Source organism: Lissotriton vulgaris, chromosome 11, assembly GCF_964263255.1.
Source record: "Lissotriton vulgaris chromosome 11, aLisVul1.2, whole genome shotgun sequence".
In the NCBI taxonomy this organism is placed as follows: domain Eukaryota; kingdom Metazoa; phylum Chordata; class Amphibia; order Caudata; family Salamandridae; genus Lissotriton; species Lissotriton vulgaris.
Window position 1 is genome coordinate 745237540 of NC_141699.1, and position 23795 is coordinate 745261334.

The window sequence follows — 23795 nt, forward strand, 5'->3', positions numbered from 1 at the left end:
TCATGGCATAGTCTCTTTAGCTTTGGTATTCACGGCGTCCCTTTTCCTTTTGCCCCCTATCATTTGGATGCAACAGGTACAGTAGGGCTCCCAGGTCATGGTGCAGGGGTGGCAGGGCTAGGGGGTGTCCCCCTCTAGTTCCTCGGATGTCCTGTTTGATACTAACTTCTGGCAAACCACAGTGCGCTGGGTCGAATGTGGTGGGTCTGTCCCTTTGGCAAGAGTGCAGGCAGTTGTTGGTGATGGCCTGCAAGTGGGCCTGGCAGGTGCCGGTGATAAAGATCGGCGGTGCTCGACCAAGTCAATACCCTTATTAATCAAGCCCACTGCTCTTTGAATAACCCCATTCAAGGCTGTATTAGACCCTGTCTTAGACCCACTTTCTCCTGTCCTTCGCTTCCCCATCTTAGACCCAAACAAAAAAGAGCTCTACTAAGTCCTATGCCAATTGTACATGCAGCGATGGAGTCAAAGGTCAAGGGGTTGAGAGCGTTGGATAAGGTCAGTCAGCACATCGTTTCACAGTGCTCGAAGTAACAACACCGGTTGTGTGGCTCTTTCTGTACTGCTATCGGGGTAATGCTGCCAAAGCTCCCCCTTTTTTATCCCAGCCAACTAAACTCCACAGTTTCACCACGCACAAGTAGGTACTCACCAAGATTCAGATTACCTGGTTGTACATTGGCAATATTGTTAGCCTCTCCTGCTTCTCGATGGAACCAAGAAGGGCCGTCACCCTGGTACCCCAGTAGAGAAAAACTCAGGTCCGGTGTTTGCAGCTTGATTCCTCTCTCTGTGTCAAAGGTTGTTAATGTGAAACAAAACACCCAGGGTTTGCAGCCTGCGCGAGTGTACCAATATCAGGGGAGAAAACCTTGCTTTCCAATGATCTTGTGTCACGTCTCTGGGTCCCACCTAGAATGCACCAGCAGATGGTAATTGTCCCGATGTGCTTGCAGAATTGCTAGGGCGACTTCCCCAGTATGGGCATTTCTTAATCCAGCCGGCAAAAATGCTCCACAGTCCGAAGGTAGACGATGTTCCAACTTCGTGAGTTCAGCGGCTTCAGCGTGGTTTGCTGTTGCATAAACTAAACCAATAAGCATAGTGACATTTCTTCGTTTTTGATTTTTCTAGATTACCAAGAAATGTTTAAGACATTTCAAATATAGCTAATGTGGAGATTCCAGTGACTTTGTGCTCTAAACATGTGTCTGAAAGCCACTGCTCACCAGCTTTGTGCATTGTAGTTTCACCTTAGAAGCCAAATGTCCCGTGTTTGCTCCCCGTGTGGTGGTTGAACTAACTAGCATCTTGAAATGGGATGCTGCCCGCCAATTCAATTTACCTTAGTAATTTCAACCAGTAGCAGGTTAAACCTATAAAAAGGTCTCCTCATATTCTGTGAGGTTACTGAACTTTCCTAATGCTATTTTGAGAGTTTCCTTATCCATGTAGTGCTTCAGCCCTCTTTCAGGAGTGGGTGGTATAAAGAAAGAGAGGGGTTTCCTCAAACTTGTGAATATCACTGCTCTCTGCTACACTACCAGCATATCCCAACTTGTGTTAATTTGCACCAAATTAGTGTGTACACTGCATGATTGTCTAGGGCACACAGCCAAGAATTTTATTTTGTAGTGTGATCTGGCTTTACTCCTCACTCTTAAACCAGAAGACATCACCTAGCCTTTGATCACCAGTACCATAATAAGGCGCCAGCTACTTCATCCAGTTGATTTCACTTTTCAACTGCTTAGACCAGAGACGTTTTAAGGCATGGGCAAAGCAGACAGTCCCCGGGGCCTCTTCCTTCCCGGGGGTTCCATGGAAAAGCAAACTTTCACATTTTCCCCATCTGTCTATTTCTGTATCTCAAACTCTTTTCCTCATCCCGCCTACCTCTACAGCAGACTGTGTCTTTCTCTTCTTGGAATCATCCTATGAATGTTCGGCACTGGGCAAGGCATGTTTTATTTGCTTTTGTGTGACCATGTTTCTGAATGTTTAACTATAATATAGTATTGTTTGGCGCCATTCGGGCTTGAAGTACAGGAAAATTAGTAATGAAATTTCTGGTTGTTCCAAACAGGGGCCCTAAAATCCTTAAGATAATACTGACTTCGACCATCTAATCCAGCAGCAAAATCTACAAAAGATCAGTAGCATAAAAGTTGTATTCAATATATCTCAGTTATATAATGTTAGGCTGTAGTTGACTCCTAAAACATTTGTGAAATCATCCAAAATACCGTTATAACAGCCATTGACTAAGCCAATAGATCTGGTGTAGGCTACCAACTTTTGTTTTGCTAATGTTTGTGAATGTTTTTGTAAAATTGTACAAGGGTCGGGAACTACGTTTCATGTGAAAATGTCTAATTTACAATAGCAGAATACTGGCAGTAACAGATAACAGGTAAACCACTTGCTGAATTGGGTGGACCCTGTGCCCCATGACTTATGCTGTGGTGGGCGGAACAAAAGTGTGATTGACTTATTAAAAGACCAATGAATGAAGAAAGCCACTATAAGGAAATATATTCTGTATCTACTTTTAGTAATATCCTAACGTCTTTGCTGATGCAAGACATTACAAAAAGGACTTCAGTACTCTTAACAGTAAGCTGCCTGTCTTTTTTTATATTAGTCTTAATACTATATTGTGTCTAACTAATGCGTAATGAAGTTAGGCCCCACCATCCTGTTTTCTTTCCTTTTAATGAAATCGAAAAATGAAGTTTCTACTCCTCACAACACTGCCACATGTAACCTGCTATAACTATGCCTTCTGATGCATGTGAAGGTAACATGCACCAATGTCCCTAAAAAGGAGACTTACAGGGACCTTATATAACTTTCTTGTCCCTAAAAGATCATTTAATCTTAACATTTTTTTTATAGTGTCCACTCGCGTGTGCCAGTGTTTGGTAGCTCTCTAGAAAATCTTCTCCATAATGGTCCACAATGGCCCTCGCCCAAAGTGTATTTTTTCAGATATCTGCCATCAATCCATAGTTGCTGCTGCTTTTTCTTAAGCCAGCAGATTTTCCCTTCCATGTTATTCTGATCCTGTGAGATAAAGAGTTTGAATGCTTTGCACTTTTGTGTTTTACTTTTCGCAATTGCATTTTCCATTTTTTTGGAAGTTAGATCAGATCCCTCGTCTTCTGTTACTGCAGATCACTATATGAGGACTTTTCCATTTCCAGTCCACTTCAAGCGTAGAAAGCCAGAACAGAAACAAGGGCTGTTCACAAAATGGACTTTGTATATTGCGTTGGTAATTGTGATAAACTGTGGAATGCTTGGTCTTCGAAATGAAGACAGAACTTTGAGTGCCAGAAATGATTCTCTCTCCGAATACCAATGCAAATGTTATAAACCATGGCATTGAACTTTATATCACACATGCGTGCTGCCTACACATATTACATTCCTGGGTAGTATTCAAAGCTTTATTCGTTAACTTATGAATCTTTTATTTTTTAAATTGCCATATCGCGTTCGCCCGATGTCCGGCACTTCCTTACGAAAACAGCCATGGTGGTACTCTCTCTGGGGGGGTTATGGGTGGGCAATTATATTTTTGTGTCTGCATCTTAAATTGTTTTAGTGAGCAGTTCTACAGACAGGATCTTTCCAACTCATCCACCCGTTCTGACAACCAAACTCCTCACACTGTGCAAGCGTAGTCATGCTTTCTATGACTGAATACCTTGCAGTTAATCTCAGTAGAGGTTTGGGAATCACTAGCTGTCCAGTGACTTGCAAACCACATTAGGCATATTGTTGGCAGTGACTATGGGACATTATGAAAAACCTTGGAATTCAAGAGTGTTAAACCTGGCATCCTGACCTTTCGCATTCAGACCCCCTGTTCTTGCTGACTTCGTTCTTGCTGGCCTTAGGACTCTGCTCCCTTTACCACTGATAACCAGTGCTAAAGTGCTTCTGCTCTTTCACTAGAACATGGTAACATTGGCTTATACCAAATTGCCATATTTAATTTACTTAAGTCCCTAGTAAAGTGCACTGCATGTGCCCATGGCCTGTAAATGAAATTCTACCAGTGGGTCTGCAGCATTGATTGTGCCACCCACGTAAGTAGCCCTTTAAACATGTGTAAGGCCTGCTAGTGCAGAGCCTTTGGGACCAATGCCGCTCGCACAGAAAATCAGCGCAAATCCTGCCAACGCAAAGCTCCAGCCTGCCTATTCGTTACGCCCGGCCTGCTCTTCGCACCACGCCAATTGCCCCTGCGATGCTCTCCTTACTCCTGGCCACCCTTTCCAACGCAAACAAGACTCTTGGCACAAAACCTGAAAAGGTAAAACTTCCAGAACTAACCTGGGACTGTATCCAAGTCACGCTCCTTCGTGGTCGACCGGAACTTTTAACCCGGTCCAGCGCAACCAGATATCTGCGGTTGATCTGCGGTCGCACTATATTTCACTTTATTCTTTAAAACATCATAACTCCTGTTCTACTGATAGTATTTTTGTAATTTGGGCTAGTTTTATTTATTAAATTAAGCTCTAATTTTCGAACCTGGTGTGGGATACTTTTTGTGGTGATTTCACGGTTTTACTGTTTGAAGTATTGCACAAATACTTTACAGATTGCCTCCAAATTAAGCCTGACTGCTCTGTGCCAAGCTAGCAGGGGGTTGAGCATGGGTTAATTAAGGGTTTGCTTGTGCCTTACTCTGACTAGGATTGTGGTTGCTGCTTGACCAGGGCTCATACCCCAGTCAACCAGTAACTCAACACAGAGCTAATGCAGTTATAGTCCCCCTGTTAATTTACTTTAATAATCTGTTGATTTTCAAGTCCTGTACAGACAAAGCAACCTTAGTGGTGCATTTGTGAGGTTTTCTTGAATAGATTGCTAGTGGGGCTAAATTACACGTTGAGGCCTATAATAGAATGGTTCAGGATAGGATAAAAGTAAGGTAAAAGTTTAAGAATGACCGGAAATGAATCTTAGTAGTAGTTAGGAAGAGGGGTTTAATGCGACAACGGCAAATCAATAAATAATTTAGAAAGAAAACCTCCAAACTGGAACAACATAGGAAGATTCAGAGCCATCAAATTCCCAAGTCAGTGAATATAACATTTAGTTTCCAATGCCAAATATGACTGCAGTGCTGAAATTGAATACGATAAGCAAGTATTCTTTGAAAACATCATATAATCAAGTCAGATGGCTACCATAGGCTTTGAGGAATTTGCAAAAAAGAGGAAACAAATTAGTGAAGACTTCTAATGGAGGATTTCTGCAAAAGGCGGGAAATAAACATCACATTGGCAAAACACGTTAGCCACTGTTCATCTACATGTACTAGAAAAATATTTTTGTATTGTCCAAGTCAAGTCAAAATATTTTAGCTACAACCAGCAGCAGATTTCTTTTTAGGAAAGAAGAGTACCTCTTTAAAGAGCACCACATCACAATCCATTAATAACCATAAAACCAAATACACATTAATAACCACAAACCAACTAAGTCTCCTATCACTCGTTTACTTTGTGCTAGATCTTGACCATGTGCAGCGCTCTGCTGCCTTTTGGCTAGGTTCATGCTACAGTAATACCACTGACACACATGCATATATGCACCTTCGTAAAATTGACCTCTGATTAGAGCTTAATGAATTTGACTTGTGAACAGATAATTTACTGCAACTTCAAAATTTAAAGCACATCTAATCGTGAATGGAGACCCCTATTATACCCCTTCCAGAAGTAAGAAACATATAGGACCCGAGGTACAAAATCATGTTGCAGTCACAAAGACTGTGATTCACAAAATGAGGTTTGTGACTCCAAATGGTCTTTTTAAAAGTCTACTAAACCCATTTTGCAATTCACAAACATGTTCCCGAATTCCAAAATGGGTTTAAAAAAGTATAATGAATCGTTATTTGGAAGGCATGTGTTTAGGGCATCCCTTCCAAATACCACTTTGTTTTGCTATGCCTCAATAGTTTGCAGCCATAATGCGGTTCCAGATAATAATACTTTATTTGATTTAAAACAAATCATAAAAGGGTGGACTTACCACCATGCAAGAGATATTTACATCATAAAAACAACACAGAATAAACTTTGAGTCGAGTTTAAAATTAATAACATGCTCTGCAAAAGTTGCGGAAAAAAAAAAGATCTAAGAAGAGAAGAAAAAGTATAAAAGAATAATGGTTAATCAAACAAGAGGCTCGTTATTATTAACTTGTGCTGTGTGAAAACAACCATTGGAAAGAAGGGAGGAACAGTCTGTGGTCTGCCAAAGCCTGACCTATTGTCCAGGAACCTCTTTGGATGGTGCTCTTTTTTCCAGCTCTATGGAGGCAAGGTTCAAACATTTTATGGTTTTGCATGATAGTTCAATCCAAGACCCGCTTAGGCATCTTATCACCGCCGCCCTGCAAGTTCTCACCTGGGCTTCTCTTAAGGGAGATCGAAGGAGCGTTTTTCTTAGATTTTGGAGTGCCGGGCATATACATATGAGATGCAGTAAAGACTCTGCACCGTTGCCGCAAAGGCGGCAATCGGGAGTTGCCCACTGCCGTAGCCATTTGGGAGTGAGGTCTTTGGACGAGAAGCAGCCCAACCTTAGAAGGCTTAGTTTCCTTTTATAGTGGTCCCTGAAGCATTCTTTCAAATAATCCTGTGGTTTTAGGTGGGTATATGACGGCAAGACGATCCAGGCATGGCTTTTGCCAGCCACTGCTGCTTTGTCCATGAATAGTGATGATTGTTTGACTGCTTTCTTGGTTAGCAGTTTGAAGGCCGAATATGTCATGGGCAGACGCCAAGATTCATCTAGTTTTAATGCCTCCAGCGCTTGCCTCAAGATCTTGTATATTGAGTCTGGCTGCCCGGCCTGTTTTTCGACTTCTAACCAGCAAAGGTGGGCCAGGGATTCCTCTTCTGCCTCCCTCATGCGCCAATAATATTTGACGAGTGCTCCTTGTCTTGCTGGGAGCTGGTTAGTGAGACCATACTCCAAACGGATTTGGGCTTGCGAAATGTGTCTCAGAATTGAGAAAAGAGTTTTGAACAGCCTAGATTGGGCGAGATTTAACGCTGTAGCGTCCCGGGTTGCCAGTAGTTCGGAACCGTATGTCAGTGATGGCAAAAATTTGGCAGCTACGATGTTGAGAATGTGGCCGGTGGAATGACCTTTTAATTGCTTTTGGACTGTTTTGAAGGCAAATTGGAGCTGCTTTGCTTTGGATTCCCCCTGGTCTCGGTGCAGTTTAAACTTTAATCGGTGGTCTAGTAAGATTCCCAGGTATTTGTAATGATTTACCTGGATTAGAGGGGTAGAATTAATCCTCCAGACAATTTTTTTTTCTTTTCTAGAGCCACAGAAGCATATGATGTTGGTTTTCTTTAGGTTTATAGTCAATTGTGCGTTCACAAGGTACTGCAACAGTTTAGAGATCGAACGTTGTAAACCGATGGGGGGTTTTGAAAGGAGAACAATGTCATCAGCGTATTGGAGACTTGTTATAGGCGAGTGGGCCAATTTTGGTGGATCTCCCGGGATGGTGCTTATGACACTTTCTAGGTCCGCAGTGTAGATGTTAAAGAGGCTTGGGGCCAGAACGCAGCCTTGCTTTAAACCGTTAGTTGTGTGGAATTTCCTGGTCAGGCGTCGACCATCTCCTTTTTTCACTTGGACCCAAGTATCTGTGTAGAGCTCAATAATTGCTCCCAGCAACTTTGGCGGCACGCCCCAGGCTTTCATTTTTGCCCAAAGACTTGATCTAGGCACTTTATCGAAAGCCGCTTTTAGGTCCAGAAAAGAAAAATACAGCGGGGTGGAGTTATGGATAGCTTTGTTAACAAGGAAGGTTAACGCGGATAGATTGGTCAAGGTGCCCAGGCCTGGCCGAAAGCCTGTTTGTGTCCGGGGAATGATCCCAGTACTGCTCACCCAGGATTCCAGTTCTACCAACAAGTTGGAAGCGTAGATCTTAGCCTCCACGTCAATTAAGGCTATAAGCCTATAGTTGTTGGGGTCTGACCTGGGCCCAGATTTGTAGATTGGATGCAGAATGCTGCCTCTCCATGATTCGGGGATGTTCCCGGTCTGTAGGCTCTGACCAAACAAAGGTGTTAGTTGACTGGCCCAAAACGATGGGTCTTTCTTAAATAAGGCGTTGGGAAGTCCGTTTGGACCGGGCGCTCCATCTGCTCTCAGTGATTTTATGGAGTTTGAGACCTGCTTTAATGAGAACAATTCCGTGTCTCCTGTAGCCTTTAATATCTGTGAATTCCCAGTGATTTTTGGAACTGGCATTTTACTCGGGCTAGACCGAGAAAGCTCCACAAGATGCTCGATGTTATTGTCCTTACATGACAAGTACGAGGAGTTATATAATTGGTCGATGTGACTACTCCAGAGATTGTCAGTCATGTCTGAGTTAAACTGGCGATGTTTGCCATTTAGCATGAAGTTTATTTTTGCCCAAAAGTCTTTCGAGTTCTGCAGTTTACTTGCGTGAAGTATGGAACATGCTAGTTTTTCCCTGTGCATTCGCTTTGCCAAATTGGTCTCTCTTTTTAGTTCTTTTTTTAGAGATTCGATTGTATTCAGCACGGGTTGTGAGAGCTGGGGATCTTTTTTGCGTTCGGCCCGGATAATGCCATAATGCCCGCCATAATGCGGTGTGTAAATGTAAAAAAAAAAAAAAAGTTGTTGAGAGGCAGACGGAGTTCCACGGGACTACTGCCGACTCTTCAGCAATTGTTTTTACAAAGAAACTTGTTTTTAAATGCAGTGAAGTTTAATTGAAGGAACACTGGCTGTCTTTATGTTTTTTAAATTTTTATTAAAATGTGATCACAGACCTTGTAGTCTGCTGACCCCAGCAGGCCCCATCCTTTGTAAATCCATCCAATCATAGTAAGTCACAATTTGCGCCCTACTAAATGAATAGTGATGAGGCAGGTCAGATTGCGACCATTGTGATATGGAATTTTGTGGGCCGATCTTTTAGTACAAGGGTCCATTTTTAGAATTATTTTCCTTCACAGAAAGCTAATTTGCAATTTCCGAACACTTTTTGTGAATGGAAATTTCATCCATCAGGCCCAAAATTCTTTGTCACAATCTTTGTGATCTGTGTGAGGTATGTTCTGTCCCTGTAGATTGCCTAGAACCTAAATGCCTGATAGGGTGTCGCTCAAAATCACAAATATAGATTCAATCGCGACTCATACATCTAGAAAATGGAACATAGTCCACACTCACTGGGACCAATGTGTGCTTAAAGCATGTCTCTCTCAGTGAAATATGGGTGATAGTGACATTGACGTCTTTCCACAGTTTTTTCAGATCACAACTCTCTAGCTGGTAGCTCTGGATTCACTTATCTCTTGATTATAACTGGCGAATTTGTGAACAGTTGGGTCCCATACTGTTGTCTTTTCCCGATATTTGCTTCTGCATTTCAACTCCTTGTGTTTGCTTTGTTCGCCCTAAGTTAGAAGGGTATGCCCAGACGTGGGTCCCTTGCTCACTTTGCCACTGGATTCAAGCTAGCCTGGCTGATGAGGGGCTTTATTCCAAAACCGGTGCCTGGATACTTGTTTCGGTCCAGGGAAGGCCTGGCTTGGCAATTAGGGCTTGACTGTTTCCATAAGGAACAGGGACAAGACTGATTTGCATATGGCTGGGTCTGAACTTGGGTGGCGAAGTGAGCTAAAGAACTATGATGGGTTCAACCCAGATCTGTGACTGGAGGTGAGTGTCTGAAAAGTTTCAGCGCTCCGTCCATCATCTCCTTGTGTTTGCTATGTTCGCCCTAAATTGGCAGGGTATGCCCAGACATGGGTCCCTTGCTCACATTGCCACTAGATTCAAGCTAGCTTGGCTGATGAGGGGTGTTACTCTGAAACTGGTCCCAGGATGATTGTTTCCGGTCCTGGGAAGACCTGGCTTGGCAGTTTGGGCTTGAATGTTCCCACAAGGAACAGGGTCAAGACTGATTTGCATATGGCTGGGTCTGAACTGGTGTGGCGAAGTAGGCTAAAGAACGATGATAGAATCAACCCAGATCTGTGACTGGGGTGAGTGTCTGAAAAGTTTCAGTGCTTTGTCCATCATCTCCTTGTGTTTGCTTCTGCATTTCAATTAATTCCAAATTATTTAGCAGTCTGAAGGATTTATCTTATAAAAGAAAAAATATATTGCTCAAATAAGTAAGATATTTCCTCGTAAGTATTACTATCATTCCTATCAGCAGATCTATTCCATCATGGCTTGCTCAGCTCTGCAAAAATTTCCCCAGGTTTCAACATTTAGGGCCAGATGTAGGTGGCCCAATACCGGTCGGTAACGGCCGAAATTACCAAATTTCGGCCGTTACCGACCAGTATTGGGCATTTGGGATGTAGGTGGCTACATTTCAGATTCGGTAATTTACCAAATCGGTAATTTAAGGAATCGGTAAATTCCCGATTCCTTAAAATACCGAATCAGTAAATTACCGAATCTGAAATGTAGGGAGCACTCAAATGAGTTCATTGCACAGGTAATGATTCGGAATTTTACCACCAGATAAAGGTTGGTAGTAAATTTCAAAAACCTTAAAAAATAACAAATTTATGCTTTTCTTACTATGCCATGTGGCAGATGTATGTGTGCCACATGTGCACCCATGCACTATTCAGGGGTGCAACAGGGTGTCAATGTGACACCCTGCCACCCTTGTATGAGTTCCCCCTATTACCGATTCGGTATTTACCGAATCAGTAATATTGAATGGCTTCCCATTCATTCCTATGGGCCTCCAGGCCCATAGGAATGAATAGGAATTACCGAATCGGTAAATACCGATTCTTAATTACCGAATCTTACCGATTCGATAATTTTTACCGAAAATGTATCTGCATCCCATTTACCTATTCTTAAATACTGAATCGGTAAAATTCGGTATTTATGAATAGGCAAATTGGGATTAGTTATCTTCCTTTTTTCTGTGGTAATTTAACTTAATCTGAAAACCAAGTGGGGGAATGGCCAAAAAGCAAAATTTGTGTTGGGATCGGTGCAGTATTCCTGATTCCCAAAGTAATGTTTGTATTTCTTAGTAGAGCCTTGCGGGCAAAGTAAGAGTACCTAGTATTACCGACTCCCACAGTTACCGATATCTGTGGTATCAGTATTTTCAGAAGTAGAGATACCAAGGCCTAAGAATTAAGGGCCAACTGCTGTGTTCTATCTTTTAAGTGGTCCAAACAAAGACACAACACTTCACTAGTAAGTAACTTTACCCAGCACGGGGAACATATTGGGGCAATGTAATCGAATAAATGTATGTGTGCCTAGAATGGCTTGTCAATCTATGTATTATCCTCTCGCTCTGTGACCACCTTGGTTTTTTGTGTTGTTTTTTAGGCCTGCGGCTGTCCTTTGTACTGGAAGGCCCCCTTATTCAATGCTGCAGGAGGAGAACGGACGGGATTTGTCTCTGTGCATTCTTTTATAGCAATGTGGAGAAAGTGAGTAATATAGAGCATTCCAGTGCAGCAATATATTCTTTCGTTGGTTTTACTCTGCTCTTACATTGTATTTTTCTTGGCAAAGAGCGCTGCAAATTCATATCTTTTGAAAAAATAATAAAGAATAAGGCTTCCAATATATTCATAGGATGAATAGATACTGCTGTGTTTGTCTAGGGGGATAGCACCAAAAGAAATAGCACCTACTTTGAGCCATATCGCAAATTGCAGCGAGCAAAGTGTGCATGCCCTACCATCCGTACGGGAATTCAAGGGGGGAGGGCAGCATTCCCCAGAGAAAAATTTGAAAGAAACCGGACCAACTGGCATCATTTACAGCACAATTAGCAAAAAAACAAGCTCTGTCGCCTGATGCTGACTTCGGAGGGGTGTTTGGGATAACCATGCAGGAAAGAATTGGGGCTAACAATGGTTTTACAAAATTAAGTCCCTGAGAACTTGATTAGAACACCCTCAAGTATTTAGTCTTGTGTCAAGTCCTGCAATTTTTCTCATCGTTCACAATGTTCTCCTTCATGTCTACCTTTAATTTTCTCTCACCCATCAGAAATAGGTCTGCCCATCTGTAGGGGACCACTGATGTAGAGAGACCCTCAATTAGGGGTCCAATTGCAGCTAAGCATTTGTTTTCTACATAATGCCAACACATTAATTAGTCAACGGAAACTGCTGCTTTCAGTCCCACTCAATCTGAATCCAATGCTTTGGATTATACCAACTGAACTTCAAATTATTACTGAAATGGCCTATTTAATGTGCAAGACCCTCTTTGTAGAAGCAATTGGGCGGCCATAACTCACAGAGATGCCCGCAAGACAGTAAAAGTAGAAACAACTTGATCAGAAAATCCTCACCATGAAGGAAATAACTGCATACAAGACAAAGTGCCCAAAGGTCCCTTGACTGTACATACAAATTACAAAACCCAAATTCCACTTTATAGCCACTACAATAAGGCTACAGGCATTCTCAGCAGCCTTATATCAGCTTTAAAACATTACATGATTTTATTAAACTACTTCAAGTGCTCTCACCAGTCTCACTAGTAAGCTTTTTCTGCATTCGTTTTATAGTGCTATATCGAGTTTGATGATTTTGACCTATCACGCCAAATAGATTCCTTACCACTACATTGTCAGTGTAAGTAGATAATTACTCTTCTTTCATCCATGTCTACTTACTTATAGTTACCCTACAAAGTAGTGGGTAAGTCGATGTAGTGTGCGCAATATTATATTTTTACGATATAGTGCTGGTATATCCTCTGTATTAGCAGCAATTTGCGTACAAGCCTATAATAAAACCACCCTGTGAAAAAATTTGTCAGCAGAAGTAACACTGGTGCTAAAGATTGTGTCAGTGCACAGTGCTGTGTACTTGCCTTTTCGCCTTTAAAAATCTCTTCAAACTGTACAGTGCAAGAAAAAAATGCTAGCAGAATTCAGAAGTAATACTATATCAGGTTTGAACTACACAGTATAAAAACAGTATAAGTACTCATTACAGTAATGGTATCTACATTGGTCCCATAAGATAGCAAGAAGTGCTCTTTGACACCAAGTAAAGGATGCTATAAATAGGAACAATACAAATCACCAACTTAGCATAAATTGTTATTCAGATACATTAGTTTATATCATCCTTAAAACTGTTTTAGAAATTACCTAATTTTGTCACGCACATCATATTATGATTTTCACAAATGCGTATTTTGCTTTGCTATTTTTTTTAAATATATATCAAACGTTGGTGATTGTATAATGATGCTTCCTCTAACATGCACCCATCCCAATTCGCACTGGCATCCTGCTCCTTGATGTGAGCGAGTGGATTTTCTTATGGTCATCTGGTTGCACATGCTTAACCTGCTTGTTGTTTCCTTGTGTTGATCGGAGTTGTGACTCTCTAATTCAGACCCATCTGAGAAGCTTTTGTGACAAATTGTCTTTCTGTCACTTACTGGAAAGGGCACTGTTCCATTTAATTTCCCAGCATAGAGGCCTTCCGCTCTAGCGGACCCAGTGACACAACCTAATGCAAATGCTGCATCTTGTGCTGCAAAAGGACACTATTTGTGCACATGAAAGAAAGAAAGTCAGCAAAGAAACATCTCCACTTACGCACTTATTTTTGTTTACTTTCAAGACTTAATGTATCGCTGTATAGATAATTGTTCTTATTTGCCTAGAACATATAACGTTTTTTGCATCTCTCCTGTGTGTTAGATTAGTGCTGAAGAACCAGCTGATTGGGCCCTTTGTGGGTTGAGCATTCAAGACCTCTTATAAATGCTTTAGTATATACTTATATGTGTATGTGCTTTGTGGGCTCCGGAGATCAGCCCTAGGACTTGTCTGCTCCTGTTTAGGGATTTCTTTTTCTGTTCAACGGCCTCTATTTAACTGTCTTGATAGAAAACGACAAGTATAGGTCAGTAAAATAGCAGAATTGCTTTCTGCTTGTTCAACTTCCTCTATTTAACTGTCTTGATTGAAAACGACCAGTAGAGGTCAATAAAATACCAGAATTGCTTTCGGCAGAGGGACTTTTATTTTTTTAATTTTTCTGGCAACTGCCTCTATTTAACTTTTTTGATAGTAAACGACCAGCAGAGGTCAGTAAAATACCAGAATCACTCTAATATTCTCTAAATTCCAGTCCACAAAAAGGCAATATTTTTCTCCATGTGTTCCCATACCTGGCGTGTCACGCAGTTTGGGGCTTACTTTCCCTCCATGTTAAAGAACAGTAGATGTTTCGGCATAAAGGCTAATATGCTGCATAGCTAAATACATATAAGGTCCCAAACGTGAGACTGATTGCATTGCAAATTCTTGTTCTGGTAGAGTTCACGCTTTAAAGGGAAATAGTGTCCAGATGGACTGAAATTATTAGGCCAAACTTTTATTTTGATGGATAGACCACAGTATTCAGTGACTATTTTATCTACTGTGGTACATTAGTTGTGCATTTCACCTGCAACTCATAGAAAAAAACAGTTTTAAATGATATCACAGGTGGGGCTTCTGCTGATAAAATCACAAAAAAGTTAGTGTGTTGTAAACAAATTTGATTTTGTAAAAGGTAAGGTAGCCCCGGTAGGCAAGTAACAACCTTCCCTGCTCTTGAGTCTCACATCAGCCTGAGGATTCTCACTGTTATAGGCTGGTGAGGTGTTTTTAGAATCCAAAGCAGAATCCTTTAGCTATGACCTCGCATTCACAGCTGCACAGTAAAGGATTTGTCACTTGTATGTTGACATCAGTGGCACTAGTGTCGGGCCACTTGGTGGTGCAACAACAGTGATTAACATAATTAAAACGAAAAGTGTCACCAACTTCACACTGTCCTTAGCCTTTGATACTTCCCCCTTTTCTTCTTAGGTTTCTAAATGTATAATAACGTACAGACCAACCTCATAAATATCAATTCTTAGAAATAAATACAGATTTTAATAACAGGCAATCTCAATGAGGAGGCTTCGTTTAGAGCAGGTGTTTTTCCATATACTTTTTGAGATTAGCCAAAAAGAGTATCATCTTGGATTTGCCTTTCCAGTATCTAAAAGTTACGACTATTGAAAAGACAAGTTTCCCAGTGACCAGAGCCTGAATTTTAGTTCTGGTGTCAGTGAGTATGAGCTTGTCTGGCTGCCTCTCATGAGACAGCTAGTTGGCCGGGACCTTTGAGCCAGTGTAGTGTCTGCACGCTCTCTAGGAGAATGTGCATTTTCTGGGATTCTTTACTATCCATTTTAAGCGCTTTCTTGAGCGAATGCAAAGACTCCTGATCTTGAGAGCACGTGTAGATAAATGAATGAGGATGTGATTTCCTCTGACTGGCCTGGTCTTTTAGAATACTCTTGTTAATTTCATTTATTCTGTTCACTTTAGTTTTTTTTATACTTAACAGTTTAAATTAGAAATCCTAAAGACAGCCATTAGTAGTCAGTCAAAAGTACTATATTCGGTTTCTAGCAAAAAACATAAAAGTATACAAATGACAGCCATTAGGAAATTTCCTTTATGTACTGTAGTCTGTAATTTTGCATTCCCTCCTGTATTATAAATGTAATTCCACTCTATGATCTAGAATACCATTGGCACATATAGGACAAATCCTTCTGTGACTGTAATGTGCCCAGTGTCTTGAAACATTACCAAATTGAAAAGCACAAACCTCACATTGAAATCTTTCAGCGGACCTGTTAACAACCTTTTCAAAGCTTAATGCTGCAAACGAAAGATCAGGAAGCATGGTAGGAGAAAAACCTGCCTGATTCACAGGCCTTAAAGTCACTCTGTATTCGTTTTTCATTTAGGAAAAAGAAAGACTGTGCACAGTCTTAACAAGTTATGTGTGTGTTGTTGAATGCTTGTTCAGTCAATAAAAACACAGCCATAATTCAGGATCTCATCACCGCTGATGCCTTTGAGTTTGAATCTCTGAGGCATGGGTTACTGTTGATAGTTATCCAACTCTATCTCATCACATATTTACTGAAGGGATGCAGCTTTCCAGTTCTTCTTCACTAAACTAGTCGATGTTGAAAAATCAGTTGTGGCTGCTGAGATGTCTAATTGTAGCAAAGAAAATCCTGGAGTTTGACGAAACAATAAATCAATGGCTGGGAAGAAAACTTGCTGTCTTTATCTACATGAGGGGAGATAAAAGTTTGCAATGGCATATGGGAGCTCATTAACAAATGATATATTCTCCATTATTGGATCTTTCATGGATTCATGGGCTTGAATCATTCCCCGTCGTCGAAGTGGGAGCCCCATGGTACATATGAAGGTGCAAGTAAAACTTTTTACATTAAAGTTCATGTAAAAGACATTCACTCTAATAGCTCTTCAGAGTAATTAGAAGTGGCCTAAAGTCTGACCAATAAGACGACAGCGCCCTTTAGAACCTTCACCCCAGAGGCTCCAGACTTTCTACAGCACGTCGTATAATGGGAGTCTCACTGAGCTCTACTCAGTATTTCTACTTTCTGGCCTTTCTGACAAAATTAGTTTCTCATAAACAGCGCTTTTGGTCTTCAGCCAGCTTCTACTCACCAAGACATCATGTCTACCACTTGTAAGAGAACATTATTTTGACCCTGCAACTCCTCTGGTAAAATAAGGCTCCACTCTGGTGTCCCTCATAAGAAATGCATCTACTGCCTTCACCCTGACCATTGGGTGAGAGAATGTAAAATTTGCTGCACGGTTAGACTCCATCTCTGGCTACAGAAGCTTAAGATAATGGAATGCCCTCTATCGGATGAGGACAGTGATACCTCTAAAAAAACAGTATAAAAACAGTATAAGTACTCATTACAGTAATGGTATCTACATTGGTCCCATAAGATAGCAAGAAGTGCTCTTTGACACCAAGTAAAGGATGCTATAAACCGGACCAACTGGCATCATTTACAGCACAATTAGCAAAAAAACAAGCTCTGTCGCCTGATGCTGACTTCGGAGGGGTGTTTGGGATAACCATGCAGGAAAGAATTGGGGCTAACAATGGTTTTACAAAATTAAGTCCCTGAGAACTTGATTAGAACACCCTCAAGTATTTAGTCTTGTGTCAAGTCCTGCAATTTTTCTCATCGTTCACAATGTTCTCCTTCATGTCTACCTTTAATTTTCTCTCACCCATCAGAAATAGGTCTGCCCATCTGTAGGGGACCACTGATGTAGAGAGACCCTCAATTAGGGGTCCAATTGCAGCTAAGCATTTGTTTTCTACATAATGCCAACACATTAATTAGTCAACGGAAACTGCTGCTTTCAGTCCCACTCAATCTGAATCCAATGCTTTGGATTATACCAACTGAACTTCAAATTATTACTGAAATGGCCTATTTAATGTGCAAGACCCTCTTTGTAGAAGCAATTGGGCGGCCATAACTCACAGAGATGCCCGCAAGACAGTAAAAGTAGAAACAACTTGATCAGAAAATCCTCACCATGAAGGAAATAACTGCATACAAGACAAAGTGCCCAAAGGTCCCTTGACTGTACATACAAATTACAAAACCCAAATTCCACTTTATAGCCACTACAATAAGGCTACAGGCATTCTCAGCAGCCTTATATCAGCTTTAAAACATTACATGATTTTATTAAACTACTTCAAGTGCTCTCACCAGTCTCACTAGTAAGCTTTTTCTGCATTCGTTTTATAGTGCTATATCGAGTTTGATGATTTTGACCTATCACGCCAAATAGATTCCTTACCACTACATTGTCAGTGTAAGTAGATAATTACTCTTCTTTCATCCATGTCTACTTACTTATAGTTACCCTACAAAGTAGTGGGTAAGTCGATGTAGTGTGCGCAATATTATATTTTTACGATATAGTGCTGGTATATCCTCTGTATTAGCAGCAATTTGCGTACAAGCCTATAATAAAACCACCCTGTGAAAAAATTTGTCAGCAGAAGTAACACTGGTGCTAAAGATTGTGTCAGTGCACAGTGCTGTGTACTTGCCTTTTCGCCTTTAAAAATCTCTTCAAACTGTACAGTGCAAGAAAAAAATGCTAGCAGAATTCAGAAGTAATACTATATCAGGTTTGAACTACACAGTATAAAAACAGTATAAGTACTCATTACAGTAATGGTATCTACATTGGTCCCATAAGATAGCAAGAAGTGCTCTTTGACACCAAGTAAAGGATGCTATAAATAGGAACAATACAAATCACCAACTTAGCATAAATTGTTATTCAGATACATTAGTTTATATCATCCTTAAAACTGTTTTAGAAATTACCTAATTTTGTCACGCACATCATATTATGATTTTCACAAATGCGTATTTTGCTTTGCTATTTTTTTTAAATATATATCAAACGTTGGTGATTGTATAATGATGCTTCCTCTAACATGCACCCATCCCAATTCGCACTGGCATCCTGCTCCTTGATGTGAGCGAGTGGATTTTCTTATGGTCATCTGGTTGCACATGCTTAACCTGCTTGTTGTTTCCTTGTGTTGATCGGAGTTGTGACTCTCTAATTCAGACCCATCTGAGAAGCTTTTGTGACAAATTGTCTTTCTGTCACTTACTGGAAAGGGCACTGTTCCATTTAATTTCCCAGCATAGAGGCCTTCCGCTCTAGCGGACCCAGTGACACAACCTAATGCAAATGCTGCATCTTGTGCTGCAAAAGGACACTATTTGTGCACATGAAAGAAAGAAAGTCAGCAAAGAAACATCTCCACTTACGCACTTATTTTTGTTTACTTTCAAGACTTAATGTATCGCTGTATAGATAATTGTTCTTATTTGCCTAGAACATATAACGTTTTTTGCATCTCTCCTGTGTGTTAGATTAGTGCTGAAGAACCAGCTGATTGGGCCCTTTGTGGGTTGAGCATTCAAGACCTCTTATAAATGCTTTAGTATATACTTATATGTGTATGTGCTTTGTGGGCTCCGGAGATCAGCCCTAGGACTTGTCTGCTCCTGTTTAGGGATTTCTTTTTCTGTTCAACGGCCTCTATTTAACTGTCTTGATAGAAAACGACAAGTATAGGTCAGTAAAATAGCAGAATTGCTTTCTGCTTGTTCAACTTCCTCTATTTAACTGTCTTGATTGAAAACGACCAGTAGAGGTCAATAAAATACCAGAATTGCTTTCTGCAGAGGGACTTTTATTTTTTTAATTTTTCTGGCAACTGCCTCTATTTAACTTTTTTGATAGTAAACGACCAGCAGAGGTCAGTAAAATACCAGAATCACTCTAATATTCTCTAAATTCCAGTCCACAAAAAGGCAATATTTTTCTCCATGTGTTCCCATACCTGGCGTGTCACGCAGTTTGGGGCTTACTTTCCCACCATGTTAAAGAACAGTAGATGTTTCGGCATAAAGGCTAATATGCTGCATAGCTAAATACATATAAGGTCCCAAACGTGAGACTGATTGCATTGCAAATTCTTGTTCTGGTAGAGTTCACGCTTTAAAGGGAAATAGTGTCCAGATGGACTGAAATTATTAGGCCAAACTTTTATTTTGATGGATAGACCACAGTATTCAGTGACTATTTTATCTACTGTGGTACATTAGTTGTGCATTTCACCTGCAACTCATAGAAAAAAACAGTTTTAAATGATATCACAGGTGGGGCTTCTGCTGATAAAATCACAAAAAAGTTAGTGTGTTGTAAACAAATTTGATTTTGTAAAAGGTAAGGTAGCCCCGGTAGGCAAGTAACAACCTTCCCTGCTCTTGAGTCTCACATCAGCCTGAGGATTCTCACTGTTATAGGCTGGTGAGGTGTTTTTAGAATCCAAAGCAGAATCCTTTAGCTATGACCTCGCATTCACAGCTGCACAGTAAAGGATTTGTCACTTGTATGTTGACATCAGTGGCACTAGTGTCGGGCCACTTGGTGGTGCAACAACAGTGATTAACATAATTAAAACGAAAAGTGTCACCAACTTCACACTGTCCTTAGCCTTTGATACTTCCCCCTTTTCTTCTTAGGTTTCTAAATGTATAATAACGTACAGACCAACCTCATAAATATCAATTCTTAGAAATAAATACAGATTTTAATAACAGGCAATCTCAATGAGGAGGCTTCGTTTAGAGCAGGTGTTTTTCCATATACTTTTTGAGATTAGCCAAAAAGAGTATCATCTTGGATTTGCCTTTCCAGTATCTAAAAGTTACGACTATTGAAAAGACAAGTTTCCCAGTGACCAGAGCCTGAATTTTAGTTCTGGTGTCAGTGAGTATGAGCTTGTCTGGCTGCCTCTCATGAGACAGCTAGTTGGCCGGGACCTTTGAGCCAGTGTAGTGTCTGCACGCTCTCTAGGAGAATGTGCATTTTCTGGGATTCTTTACTATCCATTTTAAGCGCTTTCTTGAGCGAATGCAAAGACTCCTGATCTTGAGAGCACGTGTAGATAAATGAATGAGGATGTGATTTCCTCTGACTGGCCTGGTCTTTTAGAATACTCTTGTTAATTTCATTTATTCTGTTCACTTTAGTTTTTTTTATACTTAACAGTTTAAATTAGAAATCCTAAAGACAGCCATTAGTAGTCAGTCAAAAGTACTATATTCGGTTTCTAGCAAAAAACATAAAAGTATACAAATGACAGCCATTAGGAAATTTCCTTTATGTACTGTAGTCTGTAATTTTGCATTCCCTCCTGTATTATAAATGTAATTCCACTCTATGATCTAGAATACCATTGGCACATATAGGACAAATCCTTCTGTGACTGTAATGTGCCCAGTGTCTTGAAACATTACCAAATTGAAAAGCACAAACCTCACATTGAAATCTTTCAGCGGACCTGTTAACAACCTTTTCAAAGCTTAATGCTGCAAACGAAAGATCAGGAAGCATGGTAGGAGAAAAACCTGCCTGATTCACAGGCCTTAAAGTCACTCTGTATTCGTTTTTCATTTAGGAAAAAGAAAGACTGTGCACAGTCTTAACAAGTTATGTGTGTGTTGTTGAATGCTTGTTCAGTCAATAAAAACACAGCCATAATTCAGGATCTCATCACCGCTGATGCCTTTGAGTTTGAATCTCTGAGGCATGGGTTACTGTTGATAGTTATCCAACTCTATCTCATCACATATTTACTGAAGGGATGCAGCTTTCCAGTTCTTCTTCACTAAACTAGTCGATGTTGAAAAATCAGTTGTGGCTGCTGAGATGTCTAATTGTAGCAAAGAAAATCCTGGAGTTTGACGAAACAATAAATCAATGGCTGGGAAGAAAACTTGCTGTCTTTATCTACATGAGGGGAGATAAAAGTTTGCAATGGCATATGGGAGCTCATTAACAAATGATATATTCTCCAGTATTGGATCTTTCATGGATTCATGGGCTTGAATCATTCCCCGTCGTCGAAGTGGGAGCCCCATGGTACATATGAAGGTGCAAGTAAAACTTTTTACATTAAAGTTCATGTAAAAGACATTCACTCTAATAGCTCTTCAGAGTAATTAGAAGTGGCCTAAAGTCTGACCAATAAGACGACAGCGCCCTTTAGAACCTTCACCCCAGAGGCTCCAGACTTTCTACAGCACGTCGTATAATGGGAGTCTCACTGAGCTCTACTCAGTATTTCTACTTTCTGGCCTTTCTGACAAAATTAGTTTCTCATAAACAGCGCTTTTGGTCTTCAGCCAGCTTCTACTCACCAAGACATCATGTCTACCACTTGTAAGAGAACATTATTTTGACCCTGCAACTCCTCTGGTAAAATAAGGCTCCACTCTGGTGTCCCTCATAAGAAATGCATCTACTGCCTTCACCCTGACCATTGGGTGAGAGAATGTAAAATTTGCTGCACGGTTAGACTCCATCTCTGGCTACAGAAGCTTAAGATAATGGAATGCCCTCTATCGGATGAGGACAGTGATACCTCTAAAAAAACTGTCACCTCATACATTATGATGACAATGATGAAGTATACTCGGATGATGAAGGAATGTTTGGGGTAGCACACAGTCCTTCGAAACTCCATATTAAATGTCAAGGGGATGACAGGGAGCGCCATTATTATCCTCAACAGTATACGCCCCATTGCTATATGCAGCAACAAGAACCTGCAATTCATATGCCGGCGTCATTAGTCTCCTACTTGCAATACATGTTGCTATACTATTACCACAGATTCTCAGAATCTGCTGCTTCAGTTCAACAAACACCTCTTCAGAGACTACCTCCTCTGCTAACCTCTCCCAAACATCCGTCTCCAGTTCTTGCACCATCTCTGGCGCAATTGCCATCTATACCTATGACACTACCTCAACCTCCAGTGGAAGACCACCCTTCCCTTCCGCACATAAAGACAGATAAGAATGGGATGAGTCCCAAATTCAGACACCATCCCTTGCTACTCCACCGCCAGTAGATTCCCCACCGAAGGACATGTGTGGTTTTCTTACAGGCATGGAAAGAGCAGCTAAAAAGTTTTAGCTTCCCATGGTCAATAACCGATCTGATTTTATAAGATTTAAAGGAGCAAAGCAAGAAACAAAACTGTGCTATAACTATCGATGACTTTATATGGGAAGAAGGCCTCAAGGTCATGAAGACTCTAGCTTCTATACCAGCAGTACTCCCTAAACTGGAGAAAAAGTACAAGGCACCTGATAATTTGGCCTGCCCCATCGGACAACCAAAGCCAGACTTTGTCATCTCACAGGCAGCCCAACGTCGTTCAGGGAATCCTTCCTCGCCTCTTGTGCGCCTCCAGATAAATAAGAAAGACGTCACAATACCATAGGGAAAAAATCCACTGCCATGGTGGCTGCTACAGTTCTCCCTGCAATATCCCTGTCAATCCTAGGAAAGTACGACCTCCAATATGGTCAGATATATCACCATTTATTGCCCTCTTGCCAGACGATACAAGATTGGAGGCGAGAAAAGTCCTGTAAGAGGGAGAAAGAATTTCAGCTGAAATAATTGACTGGGCAATAGATGTATCATCCGCAGGTTTTCGGCAGCTAGCTGGGGCTGCCGTTCTGAGATGCCAGGGATGGCTAAAAGGGACTTCCTTCAGGAGGTGCAGACAAAGATTATTGACCTGCCCTATGATGGGAAATCACTATGTGGTCAGCTCTTTCGTGGAGCACGAGGTTGCAAAGTCTCCTCTTTTAGAGGTGTTACCGACAATATTAACAATACCAATCCTATCATGGACAAAATGGATATTCCACCGCCCACCAGCTCTAGCAGTCCTATAGAAAGCCACTGTCTGCCGCATATAGACATCCCACTAGAGGAAAGACTTCCTACAGAGAAAGAGCCTCTTCCAAAAAAACAGGGACACCCTCCAAGTACTGGCCACCACTCCCACCTCAAATTCTCAAATTGGTAGCAAAATTTTCAACACATCCAACATCTCCAATGGCCTCTCCTTCCTGACAGACATTCCGGAATATGTGATACCCACGGATGCCTCTCTCACAGGTTGGGGAGCTCATCTTCAGGACTTGTCAGTCAGTGGAAAATGGAATGCCCATTAAGCAACTCTGTATATTAACCTTATGAAGCTAAAGGCCATTTCGCTCCCCCTAAAATCCTTCTTCTCAAAGATCACAAGAGCTTCAGTTCTGATCTGAACTGACAACAACACAAGTATGCACTACCTAAACAGGGCAGAACACGATCGACAGCACTATCCCTCCAAACACAACAAATATGGTTCTGGGTCTTTCAAAATAAGATAACTCTCAGGGCAGAACATGTACCCGGCATATCCAACATGCTTGCAAAA

General features: G+C 41.0%; 1 protein-coding gene across 3 annotated transcripts in view; it reads left to right on the forward strand.

Moving 5' to 3' along the window:
- Positions 1-23795, forward strand: part of PPP2R3A (protein phosphatase 2 regulatory subunit B''alpha) — a 1213285-nt gene that overhangs the window by 972528 nt on the left and 216962 nt on the right. For all 3 annotated transcript variants that reach the window (XM_086943861.1, XM_086943862.1, XM_086943863.1), the window contains one exon: positions 11413-11516. In XM_086943861.1, coding sequence (XP_086799987.1) covers positions 11413-11516 — 104 coding nt within the window. The remainder of the gene's footprint in view (positions 1-11412; positions 11517-23795) is intronic.